At 38.3% G+C, this 23,468-nt stretch overlaps 1 protein-coding gene across 1 annotated transcript; it reads left to right on the top strand.

Annotated features, from left to right (window-relative positions):
* Window positions 1-10,032: 10,032 nt before the first annotated feature.
* Window positions 10,033-15,389, top strand: LOC148017203 (uncharacterized). Its single transcript, XM_087663000.1, has 2 exons — window positions 10,033-11,360; window positions 15,071-15,389. Exons 1-2 carry the CDS (start codon window positions 10,196-10,198, stop codon window positions 15,079-15,081), a joined length of 1,176 nt encoding a protein of 391 aa, XP_087519126.1. The 5' UTR covers window positions 10,033-10,195; the 3' UTR covers window positions 15,082-15,389.
* The last annotated feature ends 8,079 nt before the right edge of the window (window positions 15,390-23,468 follow it).

Raw genomic sequence — 23,468 nt, 5'->3', positions numbered from 1 at the left:
GTCATGCTTCAAGGAAGCAATGACTAGATCAAACAGTAAGAAGTGGTTCAAGGTCATGCTATCAGAAATGGAATCACTTGATAAAAATGGTACTTGGGACTTGGTGCAGTTGCCTAAAGGGCATAAAAATCTTCTATGCAAGTGGGTTTACAAGATGGACACTTCTGGTTCTTCGCCAAAGTACAAATGCAAAGGGGTACAAACAAGAATATGAAATTGACTTTGATAAGATCTTGTTCTCCCGTAGTCAAGATGACTACTCTAAGAACCATTTTGGGCTTAGTTGCTGAAGATATGGAGCTCATACAGATGGATGTAAAGACTGCATTCTTACATGGTGATCTACATGAGGACATACTTATGCAACAACCTTAGGGTTTTGTTGCTAAGGACAAAGATAAGATGGGCTAGTATGTAAGCTCAAATGGAGTTTGTATGGGCTGAAACAAGCACCGAGAGAATGGTATCATAAGTTTGATACTTTCTTGTAGTCTCATGCTTTTAGAGAATTCAAGCTTATCACTGCTTGTACACCAAGAACGTAGCAGATGGCAGCTTGATTATCTTGGTTTTGTATGTTGATGACATGCTGATTGCTAACAGGGATACTCATGCCTTGGATTCATTGAAGCAAAGTCTTCATGGCAGCTTTGACATGAAGGATCTTGGTGATGCCAATCACATTCTTGGGATGCGGATACTCAGAGATAGATCAAAGGGGTTACTCTATCTATCTCAGAAAGAGTATGTATCCAAGATTTTGCAGCATTTCAATATGGAGAGGGGAAAAGAAATTGAAGTTTCATTGCCTCCATATGTGAAACTTGGTGCAGAGGACAACCCTACATTTGATGATGAGAAGGCTGAAATGTCCAAGATTCCGTATGTTTTAATCATTGGCAATTTTACGTATGCTATTGTTGCTACACGTTGTGACATTGCTTTTGTAGTGGGAGTGGTTAGCAGGTACATGGCAAACCCTGGCAAGAAGCATTGGGAAGCAATGAAAGGTATTACAAGATACCTCAAAGGCACAAAGGATTTGTGCATCTTCTTTGGTAAGCAGAATACAACTATCATTGGATTTACGAATGCAGACAATGCTATACATGCAGATTGTAGAAAGTCCACTACAGGGTATGTGTTTAACTTCACAAGGGGATTTGTCTCTTGGATCCAAGCTACAGAAGTGTGTTGCACTATCTACTACGAAGGTAGAGTATGTGGCTGCCATTGAGGCATGCAAAGAGGCCTTATGGCTGTCATGTTTGGTTGCTAAGCTTGGGATTACTGAGGTTCCTATCCTCCACTGTGATAGTCAAAGTGCTATCATGTTAGCACGGAACCCTGTCTTTCATGCAAAGACAAAACACATATAGGTGAAGTATCATTTCATCAAAGAGATACTTGATAACAAGAGCATTGAGATAGTCAAGGTGCACATTGATGATAACCCTGTAGACCTTCTCATGAAAGGTCTTCCAGCAAAGAGGTTTGCCCATTGCTAGTAGATGATGGGTATTGGATAGGTATAGTCTCTTCAGCTTTGTACATACTTAGCTTATTCTTTTCCTCTACCTTTGGGCACATTGCCTTTAGGGGGAGATTGTTGGAATAAAGGGCAGTGCCCGTGTCATCCACCTGTAAGGGCCAGGTTGTACATAGTACATATACCTATCTAAAATCATTATTGAGGTACACTCTTCAATACCACAAATCATGTGTCTGTGTCTCTTCTCTCTCTCAACCTGCATCTCTACATAGAAGCTCCATTATAGCTAGCTCAATAGCCTTGCCCTTCCTTGGGGTGACATCTTACCACAAAAGAAAAGAAAAAGGAAGGTTAGAGCAAAAATAAAAGTGAGTGCTAAAAAAGGATTAAGTGTCAACTTGCAAGGGCTTAGTAGGTTCTTGGGTGCCAAAGATAGGACCCGAGGCCAATGCCCTATTCTCCTTGGGTCACTACACTCAACTCCCTCCTTTTTACACGCTTGAGTATCAGAATCTGAAGGAAAAGAAAGCTAAATAGAAAGAAAATAATAATAAACAAATGAGATCAGGCTATAGGAGTCCTCGCCTAGTAGGAGCTCCTAGATCTGGTGTCCTCGATTAGATAGGTAGGTTAGACAATCTCTTTGATAGTTCTTTTTAGCTAGGCTTTGTTGGAGCAGTCAACTGACTCTTGACCTCTTAATCAAAACTGCTTAGCTTCTCCCTTGTGAATTTCATGACGTGATTTTTATACGGGAAAGGGAAAGAGCTATGATATGTGTTGTTGTTTCTTTCTTGTCATAGCTTGGTGCTTTTTGTGGTTATGTATGTGCAGATCAATTCGTGGGATTCGACGGGCTAAGTCACCCTATCCCGTGGTCGCCAATGAGAGCTAGATTTTGGGACTCATTTTTGAAGCATTTGAGCCCATTATTGGAGAAAAAAAGTGGTTAGGAGGCGTCCAGGACCAAATTTTCATGCAAAATTGAATGGTGACATATGGTCGATGAGTTAGAGTCTTCCTAAGTCCATTTCGATGCCAACAATCCAATGCAAGTCTCTGTTCTACTTGTTTTATGATAGATTTTGGTACAAATTGTTTGGAAACGATTTTCTTTGGTTGTTAATCATGTAATCTATTAGAATGCTAAAGAAAATAAGAAAATTAAATCATATAATAATTTATACATAAACCCACGACTACGCAGTTTTAAGAAAAATGATCAATTTTGGGGATTTTGTGATATTTATGGGATTCGTGTGGAATAAAAAATGATATAAAATTAATTCTTAGTACACATGATCAATCCAAACCAGAAAATAAAAAATGTCATATTCTATGCATAAATAAATAAGGAAAAATGAGAAAATTAGAAAAAAATAAGTTTTTTGTATTCTAAAATTTTTTTAAAAATAAGATTTATGTGTGTGGATGTGTGACATGGCTAGAGCATGAGGGATGTCAGCCTTATCTTTGTGTTAAAGTGGAGTCTTTATCACTTTTATAAGGAAAAACTCATTAAAAATGCTTCCTACACCTATCAATGTGTGCATAACCTAGGCAATAGGGAGAATGAGGGGTTTTGAGGGTGACTAATTGCTGATAAGATTCTAAATTCTGATATTTTTCTTATGCATGGCATATAGGATATTTATGGTTTAAGTTTAAGAGGGTCTAGCAGCATGAGAATGCTTGGTGTTGACCCTTGGCAATGCAGCATTATGTGTAATTGAAATCATTGAAAGAAATGTATTTGCACCTCACAATGCTAATTTCTAAATGATAAAATGATTGAGGACTATACACAATTGCATTGCACGCAACTCATGGTATCATTACTGAATGCATTGCAATTGTATTCATGCATATGACCTATGTTGAGTATGTGAGATATCCTAAGCTATAGGTTTAGACGATCAGTTTCCTTGGGGACTATTTAGTGAGGAAAATATCTATATCTCCTGAAATTTTTGAAAACAAGAGTGGAGTTTGTGACATACATGCTGTTTGTGTTAGCGATGCATTGAGGGGCCAATCCCTAGGGTGTAGGAGAGCTGTAGTGGGGCCGCGACATTTAGCTGCGGGGTGCCTTCTCTGTTTGTGCTTACATGGTGTTTTACACTGATATGTGTAGGGACTCCCTCTGAGGAGTGTAGGGAAGGCTTAACAATTGGATTACAATCTAAAATAAATGCAAAATTTACGATAGAATTTAGTGCAATGTGTCTCTTAGACACTCCTAGCGCAAAGTCGAGAGGGTGTGTTCTTTGACTGTAGAGAGTCCTTGGTTAGTGCCTAGAGAGTCATTGTTTTGGGACCCAATAGTTTGGACAAGATCTGAAGGATGGCCTTGTAGTGTATGAAAGCCACTAAGGCTCGATGAAAGTGTAAAATATTACACGGCGCAGCGAACAGAATCTGAGAAAGAGATAGAGAGTACACAACAGATAAGAGGAGAATCAGTAAATTCTTTAACTCCAAACAACTGAAACAAAGATGGCTCTGTCCACCCGTGCGCTTCCACTGTGTGAAGCTTAGATGGTGATTTAGACAGAAGATAGGTGAAGAGCTTAAGGCTAGCTGGAATAACAACTCTGACTGGGTGAAAGATGAGTGGGAGATGGCTGCGAAGGGGTTTAGCTTTTATAGCCCGCGAAGGTCGTTAGGTCAGCCTGTTGACCAACCTACCATATGAGCCTCCACTAGTCGTCCAGGGAATATTCCGAGGAATATTCCCTTTACCAGCCAGGGGCTGCTTCCGCGGTCCCCCGGACCCCACAATAGGGGCCCCTTTTAACTCCCTTACCCCGCAACTCGATGCAGTGCGCCTCGAGTTGCTACCAGCTTAACCACTCCATCTAACCCAAAGATTAGACCCACAACGGTCACCTTTTTGCCATCCGATCACGTAAACCTCATCTGATATACAAGTCAGGACTCAACCAATGTCCAGGCTCACATTTAGCTTCTTCTCATAATGGGGGCCTTACAACTTTGAGCTCCATGGATCATTGGTAGCACCTAATGAGGGTGGGGCATTGATCATATCTAACAGAAAGGCTTACCATAATAGCTTCATCAGGCACAAAGAATTCAAGGAAGATAAGTTCCTCCTCAGCTATACGATTTGAGATTTGGCAAGTTTCCAAGAAAGCTCCAATAGCTCTGGATAGGCCCGTATAAGGTACTTGCAATCGACCCTAATGGCTCTATCCAAGTGCAAGCCATGGACACCTCTGAAGATCACTTCCTAATCAATGGTTATCACCTAAAGAAGTACTTCTCTCCCTGGGGATCCTAACAATCACAACAACTGATACTGCCTCTTTGACAACACCCAGAAACAATGCCAAATATTGCACAAATTTTTAGCAAAATTGTATACAATTAGTACATTTTTACCAAATTTTTATATTAACTCTATGCAGATCAGTCGCAGTTATTGTCTTCATAGGGCGGTCTAGCAATCCAACAAAAGGAAAAGAAGGATGTTACATTGAGCATAGTGTTTTAGGATTTGTAGTAGAGGAAAAGGGGTTATTGTTAATCTTCGTAGAAGTGATAAGTTGAAAGGCAAGTTAGAAGTGGGAAGAGGGATTAAAGCCTTTCTAGGGACTGTAAAGTTACTACATTCAAAGGCCTTGGTTTAGATAGCTAGGGGTATATAAAAATGTTAATCTTACAAAATGTGAGTCCAAACTAGTACAATTGCAAGGGAAAGTATTGATAATTAGGTGGCACATAGAGTTAGCTCTTTGTTATCTTGTTAAATATGGAGTAGAATGCCAAAGATATGGTTGTCTATCGGAAGAAGTCTTATCCTATAGATATGATTGCTTGTTGGAAGAAGTCTTATCTTATAGTTATGCTGATCCTGTTGCTCACAGTTTTATGGGAAAAACTGCCAATGCTTACTAATGAGAAAGACATGGAGTTAGGTACATTGGGAAAGAGCATATGTATATCTTGGAATGCATGCCATTGCAATTCCAAAAGAGCATATCACTCCAAAGGACACAGGATCTTGACACTGCTGAAAAAATCTCTCCATTCTTCTAATGATACTACTAAGCCTTCTTGAATGCACAGACTTTCATGTAGCTGGAACCATCAGTGCTTGCTATTGAGGATGGGGCTTTCATACTTGCATGATATAACACACAAAGTCTCCAAAGAAATTCCCAGAAGTCTCAAACCATTTTCGCAAGACTATGGCACGGTGAAGGTCCATGTCTACGACACCCCAGGTTGAAGACAATAATCAGGGCATCCTTTCAGGACTAAGTGTGCAAACATCTAAAGATGAATCTCCATGTTAATGTGGAGCTTCAACTTAAAGGACAAGAGGTTTTTGAGTGAACAAAGAAATTTCTTGGTCTAAGGAAAGAGCTACAAGATGGGCTGAATGAAAAACTTGTGGCTCGATCTATTCATTGAGAGCAATGTCGATCTTGTCCTCCTTTTAGCACTGAAGTATCTGCAAAACTGCTCATGAACATGGAGAAGATTTGTGGTAGACAAAGTCCTATTTTAACATAGCAAGTCTAGAAACTAGCTGAGGTAAGTCAAAGTAGGAAAAGACCCACTTTAACTCCTCTTCTTCACATTGAACTAGAATTGATTAGTTTTTATATGAGAGTATGTTCATTTATTTGGAGAGTAATTTCTAGTTAAAAGAATAAAAATATTATTAAAACAAAAAACGGTTGCAGCTGGATTAAGGGGGGAGGCGTGAGATTAAGAAGAGGGAGCGCCTTCTTCTTGGGATGCCAAGAAGAGAAAGAAGAGGGGGGCATAGAGAAAGGAGGCAACACCTCTAGTTTGTATGGATAGCTTTATTCCTATTTTGTGTTAAAGCAACCTTCTATTTTGCATGTGTGACCGAATACGCCATCTAGGCATGAGACTCTCTCTCTCTCTCTCTCTTTGGAAAGGAAAGGCTGAGAGAGGTAAAGGATGCGCTAATTTTGCATATCCCAACCTTCTATTTGGGTGCTACATGGGTTTTACCTACTCCTATCCATACATTATGCGCATGATTATGCCTTGACGCAGAAGAAGTAGATGCAAGCATATGCTCTCCATTTGGAATCTTCCACACATCGTAGAACCCTTTCGAGAGGAAATATTCCAATGCACTTGGGCAAATTTACGTTATGAGACATTCATCCTGAGTGGGGACGCCTGATGATGGTGATGAGGAGAAAGAGGGAGAAGTTTTTTGAATCATCATAAGGGGCGCTATCAAGAAGTGAGGAAAGAGAGAGAAGGCAAGAAGTTGGCGCCATGGGGAGGGAGCAATCTGAGATAAATCACCCATGCTGATCAAAATCTTCATCGTTGGCCTCTCTTGTTCATAATCGGTCCTCTTCTCAACATTCCGCAGTGAGCAATGCATTGGCTGAATTATTCTTAATTAATTTCTCTGTGTCCATCCCTTGCCTCACTGCGCCATCATTCCCTTCCATAGCCATAGCAATTCATTATATTTGATGATCCTCTGGTTTCATTTGACATAAAAGGAGACTACTTATTAGTCTTATCTTTAACCCTTACCTTAAAGGGTTAATTTAAATTAACCTTTAAACCATGGTTCCATCCTATGGAGATCGATAGCTCATGGGCATGATGCTAAGTACTATGGACAAGGAACAACTGAGTAATTAGGGAGCTGTAGTGTGAATAGACCCACAATCCTTTTATAGATTGTGGAGTCATACCTTCAAAGAGGCAACTACGACTCGTGTTTTAACAAGTAAGCATCTTATCTAATTTAACACAAATAAATAGTGTAACACAAGTAATTTCTCAATTTAGAATTTTTTTAAAATGTCTTAAGACTTGATTTTCTATGTTGAATGATTATTTTCATTTATGAAGTTCTGATTTTTTTTTCGAAAATCAAAAATAGCCAAAAATGCTTTAAAATGGCATAGGTAAATTTTTATAAAATCTTTGGTTGGATGATTATGAGATAAAATACTTTTCCCATGAATTCTTTACTGCTAAGAGTTTAGTGAAATTTTTTCATAATATTTGGAGATTATTTAACATGTTGGAAAATTCAAAAATAGTTATTTTGTGTAAAAATTATAGTTTTTATTTTAAAATAATTAATATTTTGCATCAATAAAAAGTATAATCTTTTCATGGAAAAGTTAAAAAACAAATTTTTGATGCTTTAGTAAATTTTTTAAAATTTAAAAAAAATCAGTGTTATTTTTGTTAAAGAAAATATCTATATAAACATGGTTTTTTTTTTTGGCATAATTAAGAGTATATGCAGTGTGTTAATCTATGACATAGGGAGGAAAAAGAGAAATGTAAGGGTATTTTATGATAGTTGCTAAGTTAGAAAATAACTACAATCCTTAATCAAAATTATAAACAACATAAAATTAACCATTTAATTATATGATGGCATGAGGAGACGTCTCAACATCTATATTAAACGTTTACATGTTATTCATTTTAAAAAATGCTTAGATGATCGTTAAGATAAAGAGTGAAGGGCCACTAGGATAATTGATAATTAAGGGGAGATATGGGGGTTTAAAATTAACAATGTATGTGTACACATAAGAGTGCATAGAGAACTTGTTTTATTCTTATTGATGTTTAGTAATGAAGAGAAAAGAAAGGACATTACTTTCAAAAAAAATTAAAAATATTATCTAAAAATTTAAAAGAAAACAACGACGAATTGCAATACAGAGAGGGGAGACGTTTAAAAGGAAAATTGAAGTTTATGGGTTTTTGGAACATTAGATGATTTGTTTTGAATGTTTGCTGTTGATTAAGTTTTTTTAAAAAACAATTATATAAAGGTGGAGAAGAAACAACCTAAAAGAGAATTAAATGGAGATGTGTAGATAGATCTATTGGATCTATGTTGTGAAACCAGTTCCCTAAGGGATAAACATCCTAGGCTTAGCATTCTAGTTGATGCCAGGAGGCATATTTCACAGTGGATTCCGTGCCATGGTGGATTCCGTGAGGTTTACAGTGGATTCCGTAAACTTTGAGACACAAAATGGATTCTTTGTGTGAGAAGTTGATGGGGACGCATGTCCTTTTCGGGCGTTTCATTAATTTAGTGTGTACATGGGTGATTCCATAACGGGTGATTCCGCAAAATGCATATTAAATTAATAAACGTTTATGAGTTTAGAGTGCGCACTCGTAATAAATTAACGTTAGGATTTATTTCTAACTAGTTGATTTATTTATGTAGCTGAAGACTGCTAGGTATTCACTTTTGTCGGTCTAATTGTATTATTTTACTAACGATTGTGAATGCTTCAGTTGATGTGTAGAGATAGCAGCAGTGGCGGAGGAAAGCATTGAAGGATAGCGAGTATTCGATTTATGGATTATATTTTGATGGGCGCATACCTTAGACATGGCGTCTATATTTTGTCACGCCTATTTATTGAGGCATCGATTATTTATTATTATTTTGTATGCACATGGGCGCACGATTATGTTATTTCTACTGGGACATTGTACTGGGCATGCCAGACTCTTTGGGCACCGCCCATTAGCTTTATTCCTATTTTGTGTTAAAGCAAACTCAAAAGCTAAAAGCTTGCTATTTTGTAATTTGGGCTATTATTTGAGCTTGAAGATGAATAATACATAAAATACATGCTTTGTGGAGCGCTCACACAAGGTATGGGGGGAGATTGCACCCAATTGGTCTCTTGCTCTTATCGTTCATGCTTTTTACCTTGTAATTTGTGCAAAAAGTAGAGTTCTATTGTTCTTGGGGACCTTCCGGCATTCACTACGCGAGCGTACAGCATCCGATCTGTGCACCAGTGGTATCAGAGCGAAGCTGAGATCAGGAGCTTCCAATCGCTACCCATCTTGTGCGAAGGCGAAGCTCCTGGAACGATCGGGCTCTACGGTCAATCTCGTCGTGAACGATCGATATAGGGAGATTCCTGGCGATCAAGAACCCCTGTTTCCATCATCGGATCGCGAAGGACTGGTCTGCAAAGGCGGAGGACCACTTCTATCTCTTCTTCATCAAGTCGTCTTCATACTCAGAGATAAGCCTCCATAGCCCAAAAGCTTAAAAGCTTTTATGATTAATAAGTTAGTATTAAAGCTTATAAGCTTTAAGAAGCTTAAAAGCTTCAATTTGTCATCGTGAGGTCTCAAGAGACCTCCGATTTTTGCACCGCTGGCTGAAAAACGGTCCCCCCCCCCCACGATTTTACGTTTTGGTCAGTAAGCTAAAGCTTACTTACCAAAGCAACAAGTTACTTAAGTCTCTCAACTCAGCAAGTACTGCAAGTCTGCAAAGTTCAGATTCAGCAAGTCTATCAAGTCGAAGTTCTGCAAGTTCCGTAAAGCAAGCAAGTTCTGCAAGTCTACAAACTCTACAAGTCACATTAGTCTAGTACTCTACAAGTCAGACAAGTCAACTGGAGTCAAAACTGACTTCTATTCAAAACTCATAGAAGGGTTGTTCCTGCGCAGAAACTCCAAACTGCAAAGTTATTCATTGGAAGATACTCTACCCATACGGCGGTTTGCTGAAGCATTTTCAGCATACGAAGAAGGATAAAACGCAGATTTTTCCAAAGATTGTGAAAGCCACACCCAAAAATACATAAGCCTTGTATTCCTGAACTTGAGCTACGCTCATCTCTCTAACTTGATTTTGAGAGAGAAAGCTTTTTTGAGTTTTGCAGGATGACGGAATCACATATGGATGATTTAATGGTTGAAGGCGACCTACCTGAACCTACGATGGAGCAAAAGCTGGACTTAATCATGATGCAATTGGATGAAGAACGAAGGGCTAGGCAAGCATTGCAAGTTCAATTGGAAAATTTACAAAGATCGTCTACCGACAAAGATGAACCTCAATCTGAAGATCTTATCCGATGTACCATCGACGCAACTCTCGAAGCTCAAACTATCCGTAAGGAATCAAAGATAAGTAAAAGAAGTTTCAAATTCCGTACTTTTAATGGCACTCGAGAGGGAAAAACTGTTCTTGCATTCATTAGTCAGTTTGACGACTACTTTCATGAGGAAACCTATGCAGAAAAAGATAAAATCAAGTGTGTCACTAATCATTTAGTGGATAGAGCATCTCTTTGGTGGACTGTAGTACGCAAGAGTATAGATTGTCCCACTACCTGGGAGAATTTCAAGAAGAAGTTTATGCAGAATTTCCTTCCTCCACAATTTCATGAGAAAGCTATAAAGCAATGGGATCTTCTTCAGCAACGGGATCGTGAGCCTATTCCTCAGTATAGAGAGCGTTTTTGGAATGCACTACTCCAGTTACACATGCTTGAAGACGTGCATGAAGCAACACACAAGCGCAAGTATATGTCTGGACTCCTTGGGCATTACTACGCTGAAGTTAACATGTTCAAGCCTGCTACTCTTGAAGACACCATTTCATTAGCTCACGACACTGAAGACAAGCTGCGAGGTAGAGACAGACGTCCACAGCAATTCCAAGCCAATGGTAACTATGGATCTAAACAATTCAACTCAAATTTTAGAAGATTTAATCAAGGTCGTTTCACTTCACCATCTTTCCGTAAGAATTGGGCAAAACCACCTGCATTACCATCCAATGTCAATCAAAACCCTAAGCCTATTCCACAACCAAATCCTAATGTCCCTAGACTTCCTGCCATTGCAAACAATGTAACCAAAGCCAAGCCAATAGTATGCTATAAATGCCACCATCCTAGACATCTAGCAGCAAATTGCCATTCGAAGAAGCCACTTGCCCATATCAACTACCTTGGAGCAATGGAAGAAGACGAACATGAAGATATGCCTGATTTCACGGAAGATGAGGACGACACTACTACTCCTTCGGATACTTTACCAGGTATGCCAACTCCACATTCTTTATTGACTATGAAATGTTTAGTGCATGGAAATGAAAAGATTATTTTGCATGATGACGATAGCACTCATGATTTTATTTCAGCAATGCTAGTAAAGGAATTGAAATTACAGACTGTACCTACGCATTATCGCATCAAAGCAGCATTCTTAGGCACTAGGTATAATGGTACACAGGAAGTGCAAGACTTAGAGATTCAAATTAGTCAATACACTGAAAGAAGAAATTTTCTAGTTGTTCCATTACAGTCGAGTGACATTATTTTAGGTATGCCTTGGCATCATCAGCATAACCCAGATATAGACTATTCCAAGCATTCAATGAATATTAATTTTCAAGGAAAACATATTACATTGTATGGTATGCATACATCTAATGCTTTTCCACTGCTTTCGCATACTCAAGCTAAACATGCAGAGTAGTAAATCCTATCTCATTTGGGTGAATGAACTGCAAGTAAAAGAAAATCATATGCATCCTAGACATAAAGAATTTCTTGCACATTTTAAAGACTGTTTTGCCAAAGACCTACCACCTGGTTTACCTCCTTCACGTCCAGAAGACTATAAAATAGATTTGATTCCTGGCTTACAACCACCTTGCAAAGCACCATATAGGCATAACCAGATAGAGCAAAAAGAAATTCAGAGTCAAGTTGAGGAATTACTAAATAGAGGATTGATTAGACCTAGTAGTTCTCCATTCGGTGCACCTGTTCTGTTAGTCAAGAAAAAGAATAATACCTATCGTATGTGCATTGAACATCGAGCGTTAAATAAGATCACTGTAAAGAATAGGTATCCAATTCCTAGAGTTGACGACCTTATGGATAAACTGCAAGGATCTGCTATATTTAGTCAAATAGACCTTAAGTCTGGTTATCATCAGGTGAGACTAGATAAGTCAGACATATTCAAAACAACATTTAGGACACAGTTTGGTCATTATGAATTTTTAGTGATGCCATTTGGATTGACTAATGCACCTGCTACGTTTAGTAGAATGATGAACCGTATATTTTTGAAATATCAGTATTGTGTAATTGTCTTCTTTGATGATATTTTGGTGCATTATGAGCATTTGTCATTGGTTTTCTAGTTACTAAAAGATAATCAACTATATGCAAATCATGAAAAGAGTGAATTCTTTAAAACAGAAATTGAGTATTTAGGTCATATTGTATCATCTGATGGAATTAAAGTTGATCCTAAGAAAATAGATGCAATATTGAATTGGCATGTACCTAAAAATGTGCATGAATTACGATCATTCCTTGGTCTTGCTAGTTTCTATAGGAAGTTTGTACGTAATTTTTCATTACTTGCTTTACCACTGACTAAACTTTTGAAGAAAGAAATTGTCTATCATTGGTCCGATAATCAACAGAAATCCTTTGACTTATTGAAACATGCATTAACCCATGCCCCTGTCCTACAGTTGCCTGATTTTAATAGACCATTCTTTCTAGTAGTGACCGATGCTAGTGGATCAGGAATAGGAGCTGTACTAATGCAAGACAATCATCCTGTAGCCTATTCTAGTTGTAAGCTCAAACCCTCTGAACTGAAATATTCCACATATGACAAAGAACTATTAGCTGTTGTACAAGCATTAAGACAGTGGAAACACTACTTAATGGGTTCAGAATTTATGATTAAGACCAATCAACAAAGTATTAGACATTTACTTAGTCAACCCCAAATATCTGATCGACATATCAAATGGGCATCTTTTATCCAGAGTTTTCATCCTATCATTCAATATCAACTCGGTAAAGAAAATGTAGTGGCTGATGCATTAAGTAGAAGACCTGCCATTCATAATATTTATGTTATATCTTTTGATTCTTTGATTGCTATGAAAGATACTTATCATCAGGATATTACTTTTCATGCTGATTGGAATAAATTAGTTCAAAATAACTTGATTCCTATTGATTCATTATCTTATAATGGTGGATTTATGTTTTATGAAAAGAGATTGTGTGTTACAGTTCCATTCAAATCTTTTGTTTTGAATGAGATTCATTGTCCCCCATATCAAGGTCATAGAGGTATCATATCTACTTTACGTACATTAACTGAAGATTTTTATTGGCCGCATATGGACACTGATGTATCTAACTTTGTTTCTGAATGTTTGCTTTGTCAAAGAGTTAAGAGACATCATGGTAAATAGTATGGATTACTTATGTCTTTATCTATTCCATCTAAACCTTGGGAACAAATTTCTATGGATTTTATTACTGATTTACCTAATACTAAATCTAACCATAATATGATTTGGACAGTAGTAGATAGATTTAGTAAAAAAGCATATTTCATTCCATGTAAGAAAACTTTAACAGCATCACAAGCAGCACAATTGTTTTTAAAAATTGTTTTCACTAACCATGGATTGCCAAAAGTTATTATTTCAGATCATGATTCTAGATTTTGTAACAACTTTTGGATTACTCTATTTGCTAACTTAGACACAAAGATTGATTTCTCATCTGCATTCCATCCTGAAACTAATGGACAAACAGAAGCCACTAATAGCACTATTCTAGATCTCTTACGTGCATATACTATTTCTAAACCTCAGACATGGGATACACATTTGCATTTATTACAGTTTGCATATAACAATACACCACACACATCTACAAAGAAAGCACCGTTTGAAGTGATTTATGGTTATAGATTATCTAAACCTATTGCATCTTTGTCAAATAGAATTCAGAGTGCTGATTATATTGCTAGTATGCATAATACTATTTTTTATGAGGTTAAAGATATGATTGCCAAAGCCCAGCAATCATATACCAAACAAGCCAACAAGAAAAGACAAGTAATGAATTTCAAAGTTGATGACTATGTTTGGTTGAGAATAGAAAAACGTAGACTACAAAGTGTAGATAGACACCCAGTTGTCAAATTAGCCCCTAGATTTTATGGACCATTTAGGATCATTCATAAAATTAATGATAATGCATTCAAGTTAGAATTACCACCTCACTGGAAAATTCACAACACATTTCACATTAGTTTATTAAGACCATTTAGAGGCCAATTACTTGTACACCATGTTTATGAAAACCCACCTTTGTTAGAGGAAGAGCCTGAAATACTTGAACCAGAAGCTATCATAGATACTCATTTTATGACCACTAGAACTGGCCGAAAATATTCTAGATATCTAGTTAAATTTAAGAACCATCTTGTAGAGGAAGCACAATGGATGCACGCTAGAGACTTAAATGCTTTCCCCACTCTGTTAGCTCCACATTGAGCTAATAGCAATTGAGGTCAATTGCTATCCCACCCCGGGGGTATGATGCCAGGAGGCATATTTCACGGTGGATTCCGTGCCACAGTGGATTCCGTGAGGTTTTACGGTGGATTCCGTAAACTTTGATGACCGGGGCTCATACACAAAGTGGATTCTTTGTGCGAGAAGTTGATGGGGACACCTGTCCTTTTTGGGCATTTCATTAATTTAGTGTGTACATGGGTGATTCCATAGCGGATGATTCCGCAAAATGCATATTAAATTAATAAACGTTTATGAGTTTAGAGTGCGCACTCGTAATAAATTAAGGTTAGGATTTATTTCTAACCAGTTGATTTATTTATGTAGCTGAAGACTGCTAGGTATTCACTTTTGTCGATTTAATTGTATTATTTTACTAACGATTGTGAATGCTTCAGTTGATGTGTAGAGATAGCAACAGTGGCGAAGGAAAGCATTGAAGGATAGCGAGTATTCGATTTATGGATTATATTTTGATGGGCGCATACCTTAGACATGGCGCCTATATTTTGTCACGCCTATTTATTGAGGCGTCGATTATTTATTATTATTTTGTATGCGCATGGGCGCACGATTATGTTATTTCTACTAGGACATTGTATTGGGCATGCCATACTCTTTGGGCACCGCCCATTAGCTTTATTCCTATTTTGTATTAAAGCAAACTCAAAAGCTAAAAGCTTGCTATTTTGTAATTTGGGCTATTATTTGAGCTTGAAGATGAATAATACATAAAATATATGCTTTGTGGAGTGCTCACACAAGGCATATTGGGGGGAGATTGCACCCAATTGGTCTCTTGCTCTTGTCGTTTATGCTTTTTACCTTGTAATTTGCGCAAAAAGTAGAGTTCTATTGTTCTTGAGGACCTTCCGGCATTCACTATGTGAGCGTACAGCATCCGATCTGTGCACCACTAGTGTCCAAAATAGAGACATAACCGTGAAGGTTAAAAACAAAAGTGAAGTGCAAGAATAAGTAAGCTTATTGAGTTCTAGATATTATATTAGTTGGACTATTACGAATGAGTGTCATAACTATCAAGGAAGGCTAGATAAATCATAGGACTTAGTTACCAATATCACCTATCAATTGCAACTACTCTTAGGAGTTGACTTGGCAATCTAGTTAAAAGTGACTCCATCTTTGGCTGGTCACTCTTCCCCTCGGACGTCACTCACTTTTGTCTGCTATTATTGATAGCTTTCATTCTGATCTTGTTGAGGTGGATGATGCCTTCTGTCCCCTTAGTTACACCTTCCATCCCTACTCTACTACCTTCTCATCTAATCTCATACGTGTGGTGTGGATGGTTCTGCTAAGTAATGATCTAGCCCTATGGAAAAAAAACAATTCAATAAACACAATGAAAAAATAAAAAATAAAAGAAATAAATTATATATATGTATATAGTATAAGAGAAAATGAAGAAATTTCCTATCATAACAGGTCTCACTCTAAGAAAATGTGGCAAATACCCTTGGGCAGAAAGCTGGTTGTCGTGAAAAAGGTGGTAACACCCCGTAGTCTAGATTAGCTAATTCTGCCACCATCAAACTTCAAGATCCAGTTTTGAAGCCACATCCCTTGGTGCATTGTGTCTTATGACTCTCTACACAAAGCATCTGTCTCTTGTAGATAGCATGTTCCTATATTCCAACATAAGTTCTTAATTTGTAGGCTACCTCCTTGGTGTATGGCTTTCCATCAATAGACAAAAATTCAATATCATCAATACATCCAAGCTTATCTTCATCGATAACCCCTTGAATGATGTGAGCTTTCATCCTAACAAGATGGGAATATGAGTATGTGATATCCTCTATACTTATCAATTGAGTGTGAGACAGAAGTGGGGCGAGTGACTAGTTCTTATCCTTTAAATTCAAATGAGAGGTGCAATGTGTGAATGGATCATTGTACGCACAGGTTGGGTCTCTCAATGCACAAAGCATGACCTATACATGTGCACAACACTATAAAGCTCCCTAGCCTTCCTTCTTGCATGTATACCGGCATAGAGTAGAATGCACTGTTGCACCATCAATTGCACACAAGGGTGCATACAACCTTCACACAAGTGGTTATGACGATTATATCCATGGGTGTTAGGAATCAGGTTACCTTTCTGTATCTATCAACAAAGCGTGAGATAGGGGAGGCTGAGCATAACTGATTTTCCCTTCCCTCCACCACTGAGAGGTGAGATTCAAGGGACATTATAACATTGGCACTAGGTAAGTTTCTGTTTCCCTATACACACATAGGACAAGCCTCTACCATCACCACATGACATGTCACTTTATTTTGTGTACTTCACACATGCCATATCGGTTGGGATACACTAATGCACCATTAATTGTGCACACTGGCATACTTCCTCTGTATTATTTTCCTTGTCAATTTCTCAACCCAGTGCGAGATATGGGTTATTCTTTCTTCCTCTCTGAGTGATGTGAGTCATGGGGTGAGTGACTAATCTATCCTTCTCACATGAACGCTTGTGAGTTGAGCACTATATTCTATGGTATCAACTCAACCAGTTCTTCATCAAGGATGCTACCTCCTTGGGTGTTGTTGCATGGTCCTTGCCATGTTGGATGTGTGCTATCATGAGTCATGGTACCTCTTGAGGATGACTTCGACTTCCCAGCGTATCAACAATGGTCTATATCAACCACTTGAATGGGCCAAGTGTTTTTAACCCTACCTCTTGCGTTTATTTATGTGTGTGATATGTCCTAAGTGTGGGGACGCAAGGGTATGAGTCATGGTCAAGTACTAGGTCCCTATTGATTAGACAAACCGATCTGTTCACATTTTAAGTGTGGGATGCATCCCTGTGCATCTCATTTGCATATATTCATGAACAGATTGCTCTTTTCCCTTACACGATATCATATTTCATTTATGGCCTATTGAGGTCCCTTCCTCACCCCCCCGCCTGCCCTATTCTACCCCATTCCCATAGTCTTTCCTTGCTCTTTCACCTTTTTTTATCATTTTACTTATCTTTCATGTGAATGCATGCTAAATTCACCAAAATTGAAATATGCCCTTACAATCCTATTTGTTCCTTCAAATTGGCCATTTTTTCTTCTTATGGCCCTCTATTCCGAATAACGGTTCATTAGTTGTTAATTTTCAAAGATTTTTTTGTAAAACAAACATGTTTCTATGCGAACATATATTTCTCATGCCAAAAGTGCCATTTGATATGATAGTCGTGTTCTTCCCTTCCTCTTGGACACTTTTTCCTTTTACAGTCTATCTTTCCTATGAATGGATTGGCTATTATTTATTTTTACGTGTTTGCGGGTTTATTTTTACATATTTTTAAATATTTTTTCATATGAACACACTCTTCTCTCATTAAAATGGCATCCTGCTTGAATAGCCTTGAGATGTTTGTCCCCCTAGATATTTTTCCTTTTCTCTTCCCCTGTTCCAAGCCACCACATTTTTGTTATTAATTTTTCATTGTGTTTTCTTATGCATTTTTTGACCTTTTTCCATGTGAATGCATCTTTCTTACATTGAAATCACATTCTAACCCACTCTGGTGACATTTTCCTTTTTGTTGCCCCTTGTTTTGCCTGATTGTCTCAAATTAATGTTTGTTCCGATTTCTGTGTGTGTTTTTATTGTTTTTTCCACATGAACACCCCCGTTTGTCATCAAAACCATGTTTCACTCTAATAACCCTATCTGTTTCATCAAATTGAACATTTTTCCTTCTCACTACATTCCATTTCGACCACCCAATTTTTCATTATTAATTTTCAATTCTATTTTTAAATTCTATTTTTTCTCATTTTTCCATGTGAATGTGCCCTATTCTTGCCAAAACTGTGTTCTGACTTTAAAAGCCTTTACGGTACCTTTGCCCGAACATTCTTCCTTCTTTTTACCCTCTATTCTGGTAAACTGATTTTTTGTGATTAAATTTTTGTTGTGTTTTCATGTGTGTTTTTTGTCCTTTTTCCATGTGAGTGCCACAATTTTCACTTCGTGATGCGTACCATGCATCCTCCATGTCACTTCGACCCGCACATGTCTCCCACTTCCATTTGATCCCATCGTGATAAAAAAATTTCCCCCATCCCATGTTCATGTGCAAGACCAAGGGAAGATGTGTTTCCCTTTTAAACTTAATAATTTAAAACCTTTTTTTTTAACAAAAGGGAAAATTTTCCAAATTCTCCCCCCCAAATGTTCCCTCCTGCCCCTCACCTCTTTTCTCTCTCTTCTTCTTTCTTTCTTTCTTTCTTCTCTCTCCTCCCCCTCCCTCTCTCTCCCCACCATCCCTTGTTTTCCTCCCTTCTTCTTTCTCCTTCCCCAAGCAACCACCCATGCAGATGAGCCTCCTATATGATCTGCACATCGACTGCTCCGCTGCCACCAGCCCCCATCACGCGCCTTGGTCCTCCCCTCCACGCCCCCTCCTCGCTCAGGCCTCCTCACCACCCGCGGGAGTCCCCAACCTTGCCACCCTTGCATGGCCATGCCCCACTCCCCCGACGCCTCCCCTCCAATGCCTCACAGCCTCGGCCCTCCTCCAAAGCCTCCTACTACCTCGTCCACTCCCTACTTCATGCCCACCTACCCCTCACTTGGCATCCTCACCTCCCTAGCCTATGTCTCCTCCTACTCCCCCCTCCCCCCCCCCCTCCCCGGCCCACCCACCCATCCAACCTCCCCACCCCCCCAATTGGACCCCCCTCACCCCCCATCGGCCCATCTATTCTCCTAGCCCCCCCCCCCTCCGCGGCCAAAATCAGACCTGTATCTACCCTTCTAACCCCCCCTAAATGGACCCCCCACCCACCCATCTACCCCCCCACCCCCATTTGGCCCTCCCCACCACCTTTGACCCACCCTTTCCCCTTTGATTCCCACCCCCACCCTCCTTAGCCCCTTTTCCTCCCACCACCCTTTCCCTCACACACCTGCACCCTTCCCCTTAGCCCATGTTCCCCTACCCTACTCCCATCCCAACAAAAACATAATACCCAATAACCCAACAACGAAAAAAAACATTTCACATAACCCCCCAACCACCAAACACCCCCCTTTTTTAAGGCTATTCCGACGTCTCTCCCCTCCCCGAGTGCGTGTGTGCCTATGTTTGCATTCATGTGGACCTCATTCGTATGTTTGTGGTTCATAGATGTTGTTCATGCGCAGGATTGCAGTGAATTTTCTGTATGTTTTGCACTACGTGGTCATTCTCACACGGATTTTCTTGGTTCATGTGTGTGTCATCTATGCCCCTGTTTACATACAAGGATGCGTGTGGGGTCTCATCTATGCCGCCAGACTGATGTTCACACGTAGCCTGTTGTCTAAACCCAACATAGCCAAGTACTCGCATTTTTCATGTTTATTTATTATTATTCCAAAAAAGAAAACAGGATCCCCAAAAACACATAAATTTTTATTTTAAAAGTCAAATTAAATGTGTAAAATGGTTGAAAAATCATAAGATTTTTTTTTAAAAAAACTAAAAATTGGGATAACCAGTCCCACGTGGAAATTTAAATAAAATTTTAAAATTTTAAAAAAAGTATTCAAAATTGGTAAAATTCATAAATATCTGTAAAAATTCTAAAAAATAGCCGAAATTTTTCATAAAATTTCCAAAATAATCCCCTACATAAATTTCACACATGTTTGTTAGTGTTTGGGCATTCAAATTTAAATATTTCTTTGTATCAACACGACATAATTAGATTTTAAAAAACACAAACACAAACACAAACATAACACCAAAATTTTAAAATGAAAAAAAAAACCCCAATAAAACACAACTCGACTCACATAAAATTTACATTTACAAAAAAAATGAAAGAAAAACCACACCTAAAAAATCACAAATGAAAAAAATAGAAAAAAAAACACACACTTAAAAGAGAAAAAATGAAAAAATGACCAAAATTAGCAAATAAAATCAGACACTCTTATTGTTTTTCTATATTGATTGGTACTAGCCTCATTTTTTTATTTTTTTATTGTCTAAGGAGGTCGACTCTCTATTAGTCGGCCTATTATCCTCTTGTTTGCGGCATTGCTTCTTTTTCCACTTTGCCGTGAGACCTTAAGGGTGCCACATACACACTACCATGTTTCATTTTCTTTTTTCTCTTTCACGTGCACCATAACAAACATGATAATGGTATATAAAATTAACTCCACCATTGCACCCACAAAACTAATAGAATGCACTTCATAAATTTTTACTTAAAATCAACCAACTATTAATTTGTAAAAGGAATCCCCCGCTATTGCACGTACACCTTGCACAATCACCCATATGATTTTGTAAATTAAAATTAGCTGCTAATGTTCACAGTGTACGTGTGCACGCCCTGAAGTCACATTTAAATTGTAAATAAAAATGAACCCCCCGCCATCACTCATGCATGCACTTTGAACCAAACATCATCTAATTTGTAACAAGGAAGTGCATTTGTAGAGACCATCGTCCAATCGAGTCTAGTCCACGAGGGTTTTGGGTTACGAATTACAACTCATTGTGTATTAAGGGCATAGTTTAACAATGAATTGTTGCTAATATGATCTGCTAAAAGGAACCTATGTAGTTTTCACCTGTCCCTATCCCCACACTATAGGTTGACAAACTGCGCTTATGGAGATGGGATTTATATGGTCTTATCAGTCCTTGTTTGTTTTGAGTATTAATCAATGGTTCTATTATGAGTTCATTTTGATTTTTTTGGTCTAGTCACAGTGCCGGGGATGTGGCATGATTGTGCTTATATTTGATTCGATTGCTTGATTACAGGATTTCAGGATACCTGTTTGTCTAGATATCACAAAGCTATCGATCGCATGTGTACATAGGTCATGTCAGATTTTTTCGTAGGTTGTGGGGTTTTTTGGTTTAGTCTTGTCAGTCTTGCTCTTTTCTTTAATTTTTTCTATCTCAATTGTGGTCTATGTATTGAGTTTCTGCAGGAATTCCCTACTTTGTTTTCCTGGTTATGTGTGCTTTTGCCTAAATAGTCTGAATGGCACCTCTTGAACCTTTTAGCTTGTGATTCAGTATCTTCTCCTCCCAGTCCATGATTATTCTCTCTTGTTGGATTCTAATTGCATTCGTAAGGCTGGTCTTCATCTTTTTGTGACCCTGAAGTTCCCTTCAATGGATGCGAAACTTTGTTACTCTTTTCTAGAGACTTAAAATTTGATTCTGGTGGTAGTGTTCCTTTTGATCCAGGAGGAAGTCACGATGATCCGCTTGCTGTCATTAGTTGTTCTATTTCCACAGATGCTTGGACGGGTTCTAAGAGCCCTAATACACTTTCTATGAAGGGTAACATTCATGGGAAGGATGTGTTTATCCTAATAGATAGTGGCAGTACCACACAATTTTGTGAATAAGTCTATTATGGATAAATTGAATTGTCTTCCCATTGATTTACTACAGCCCATAAGAGTTCAACTAGCCAATGGTGAAGAAGAAATCAGCACTCAAATATGCCCATAGGTTTCTTTGGTTGAAATTTATGAAGAAAAAGTAAACCTAATAACTTTGGAAATGGGGTCCATAGATGTTGTACTCGAGTGTGCTTAGCTGATGACATTGGGCAAAATTACTATGGATTTCTCAAGCTATATATGGAGTTTGTCTTTGATAGATAGCTAATCCATTTACAGGGAATCTCTAGTAAGTCAGATTTTTAGTTTATCACCATTCAACAACTCAAGGAGTACAAGAGGTGCTTATAGATTTTTGTTTTGCACCTAAATAAAGATGTTGAAGATCAGCCCAAAAATTCAGCAAATCATCGAGCTTTGAAAGCTCTTCTTGTGAGGAGCACAGAGATTTGTTTGAAGTACCTACTTCATTACCTCCTAACAGAGTAGTAGATCACCTAAATGATTTGGAGCCCAACTCAAAGCCAATTATTAATAAGCTACCCTACAGATTGTCCAAGTGTGAGCGTGAAGAAGTAGCCATGCAAATCAAGGAGCTTCTTGAAATGGGACTCATTGAATCTAGTTCTTCACCTTATGCATCTCCGGTCTTGTTAGTGAAGAAGAAAGATAGATATTTCAAAATGTGTATTGATTGCAGGGATCTAAACAAGATCACAATACAGAACATGTACCCAATACCCAAAATTGATGATTTTCTTGATGAGCTCAAGGGGGCCGAATTCTTTATAAAGATTGACTTGAGGTCAGGGTATCATGTGATCCATATGTGAGAGGGTGATGAAATCAAGATTGCCTTTAGGATGACTGATCGAGGGATGTACCATTTTCTAGTGATGCCATTTGGGCTTATAAAACTCCAGCTACCTTCCAAAGTTTGATGAATAAGATCTTGCAGCCTTTCCTCTTTCAGTTTGTCCCAGTCTTCTTTGATGACATTTTGATTTACAGCAAGACTCTTTAGGACCATTTATCACATATGAGGAAGGTTTTTGATCTTTGAGGCATCACAGACTCTTTGTTAAGGAGAAGAAATGCTCTTTCATGCAAACCCAGATGGAGTACTTGCGACATATTATCAGTGAAAAAGGGATCCAGGCTAACCCTAAGAAGGTGTAATGTGTTAAAGATTGGCCAACACCTACTACCACTACTTCACTTAGAGGGTTTCTTGGTATATCTTTATTTTATCGTTGATTCATTAAGCATTATGCAGCTATTGTAGCTCCTTTGGTTGACAAGTTGAAGAAGGAAGCTTTCTTTTGGGATGCACTCACAAATAGTAGCTTCAACCACTTAAAGAAACTCCTCACTTCTATTCCTATTCTAGTATGC

Source organism: Lygodium microphyllum, chromosome 22 (genome assembly GCF_053477565.2).
Source record: "Lygodium microphyllum isolate KBCC chromosome 22, Lygodium_microphyllum_v1.1.10, whole genome shotgun sequence".
NCBI classification, from domain to species: domain Eukaryota; kingdom Viridiplantae; phylum Streptophyta; class Polypodiopsida; order Schizaeales; family Lygodiaceae; genus Lygodium; species Lygodium microphyllum.
The sequence above is the reverse complement of the archived record's forward strand: the minus strand, read 5'-3'. Positions and strand labels throughout refer to the sequence as shown.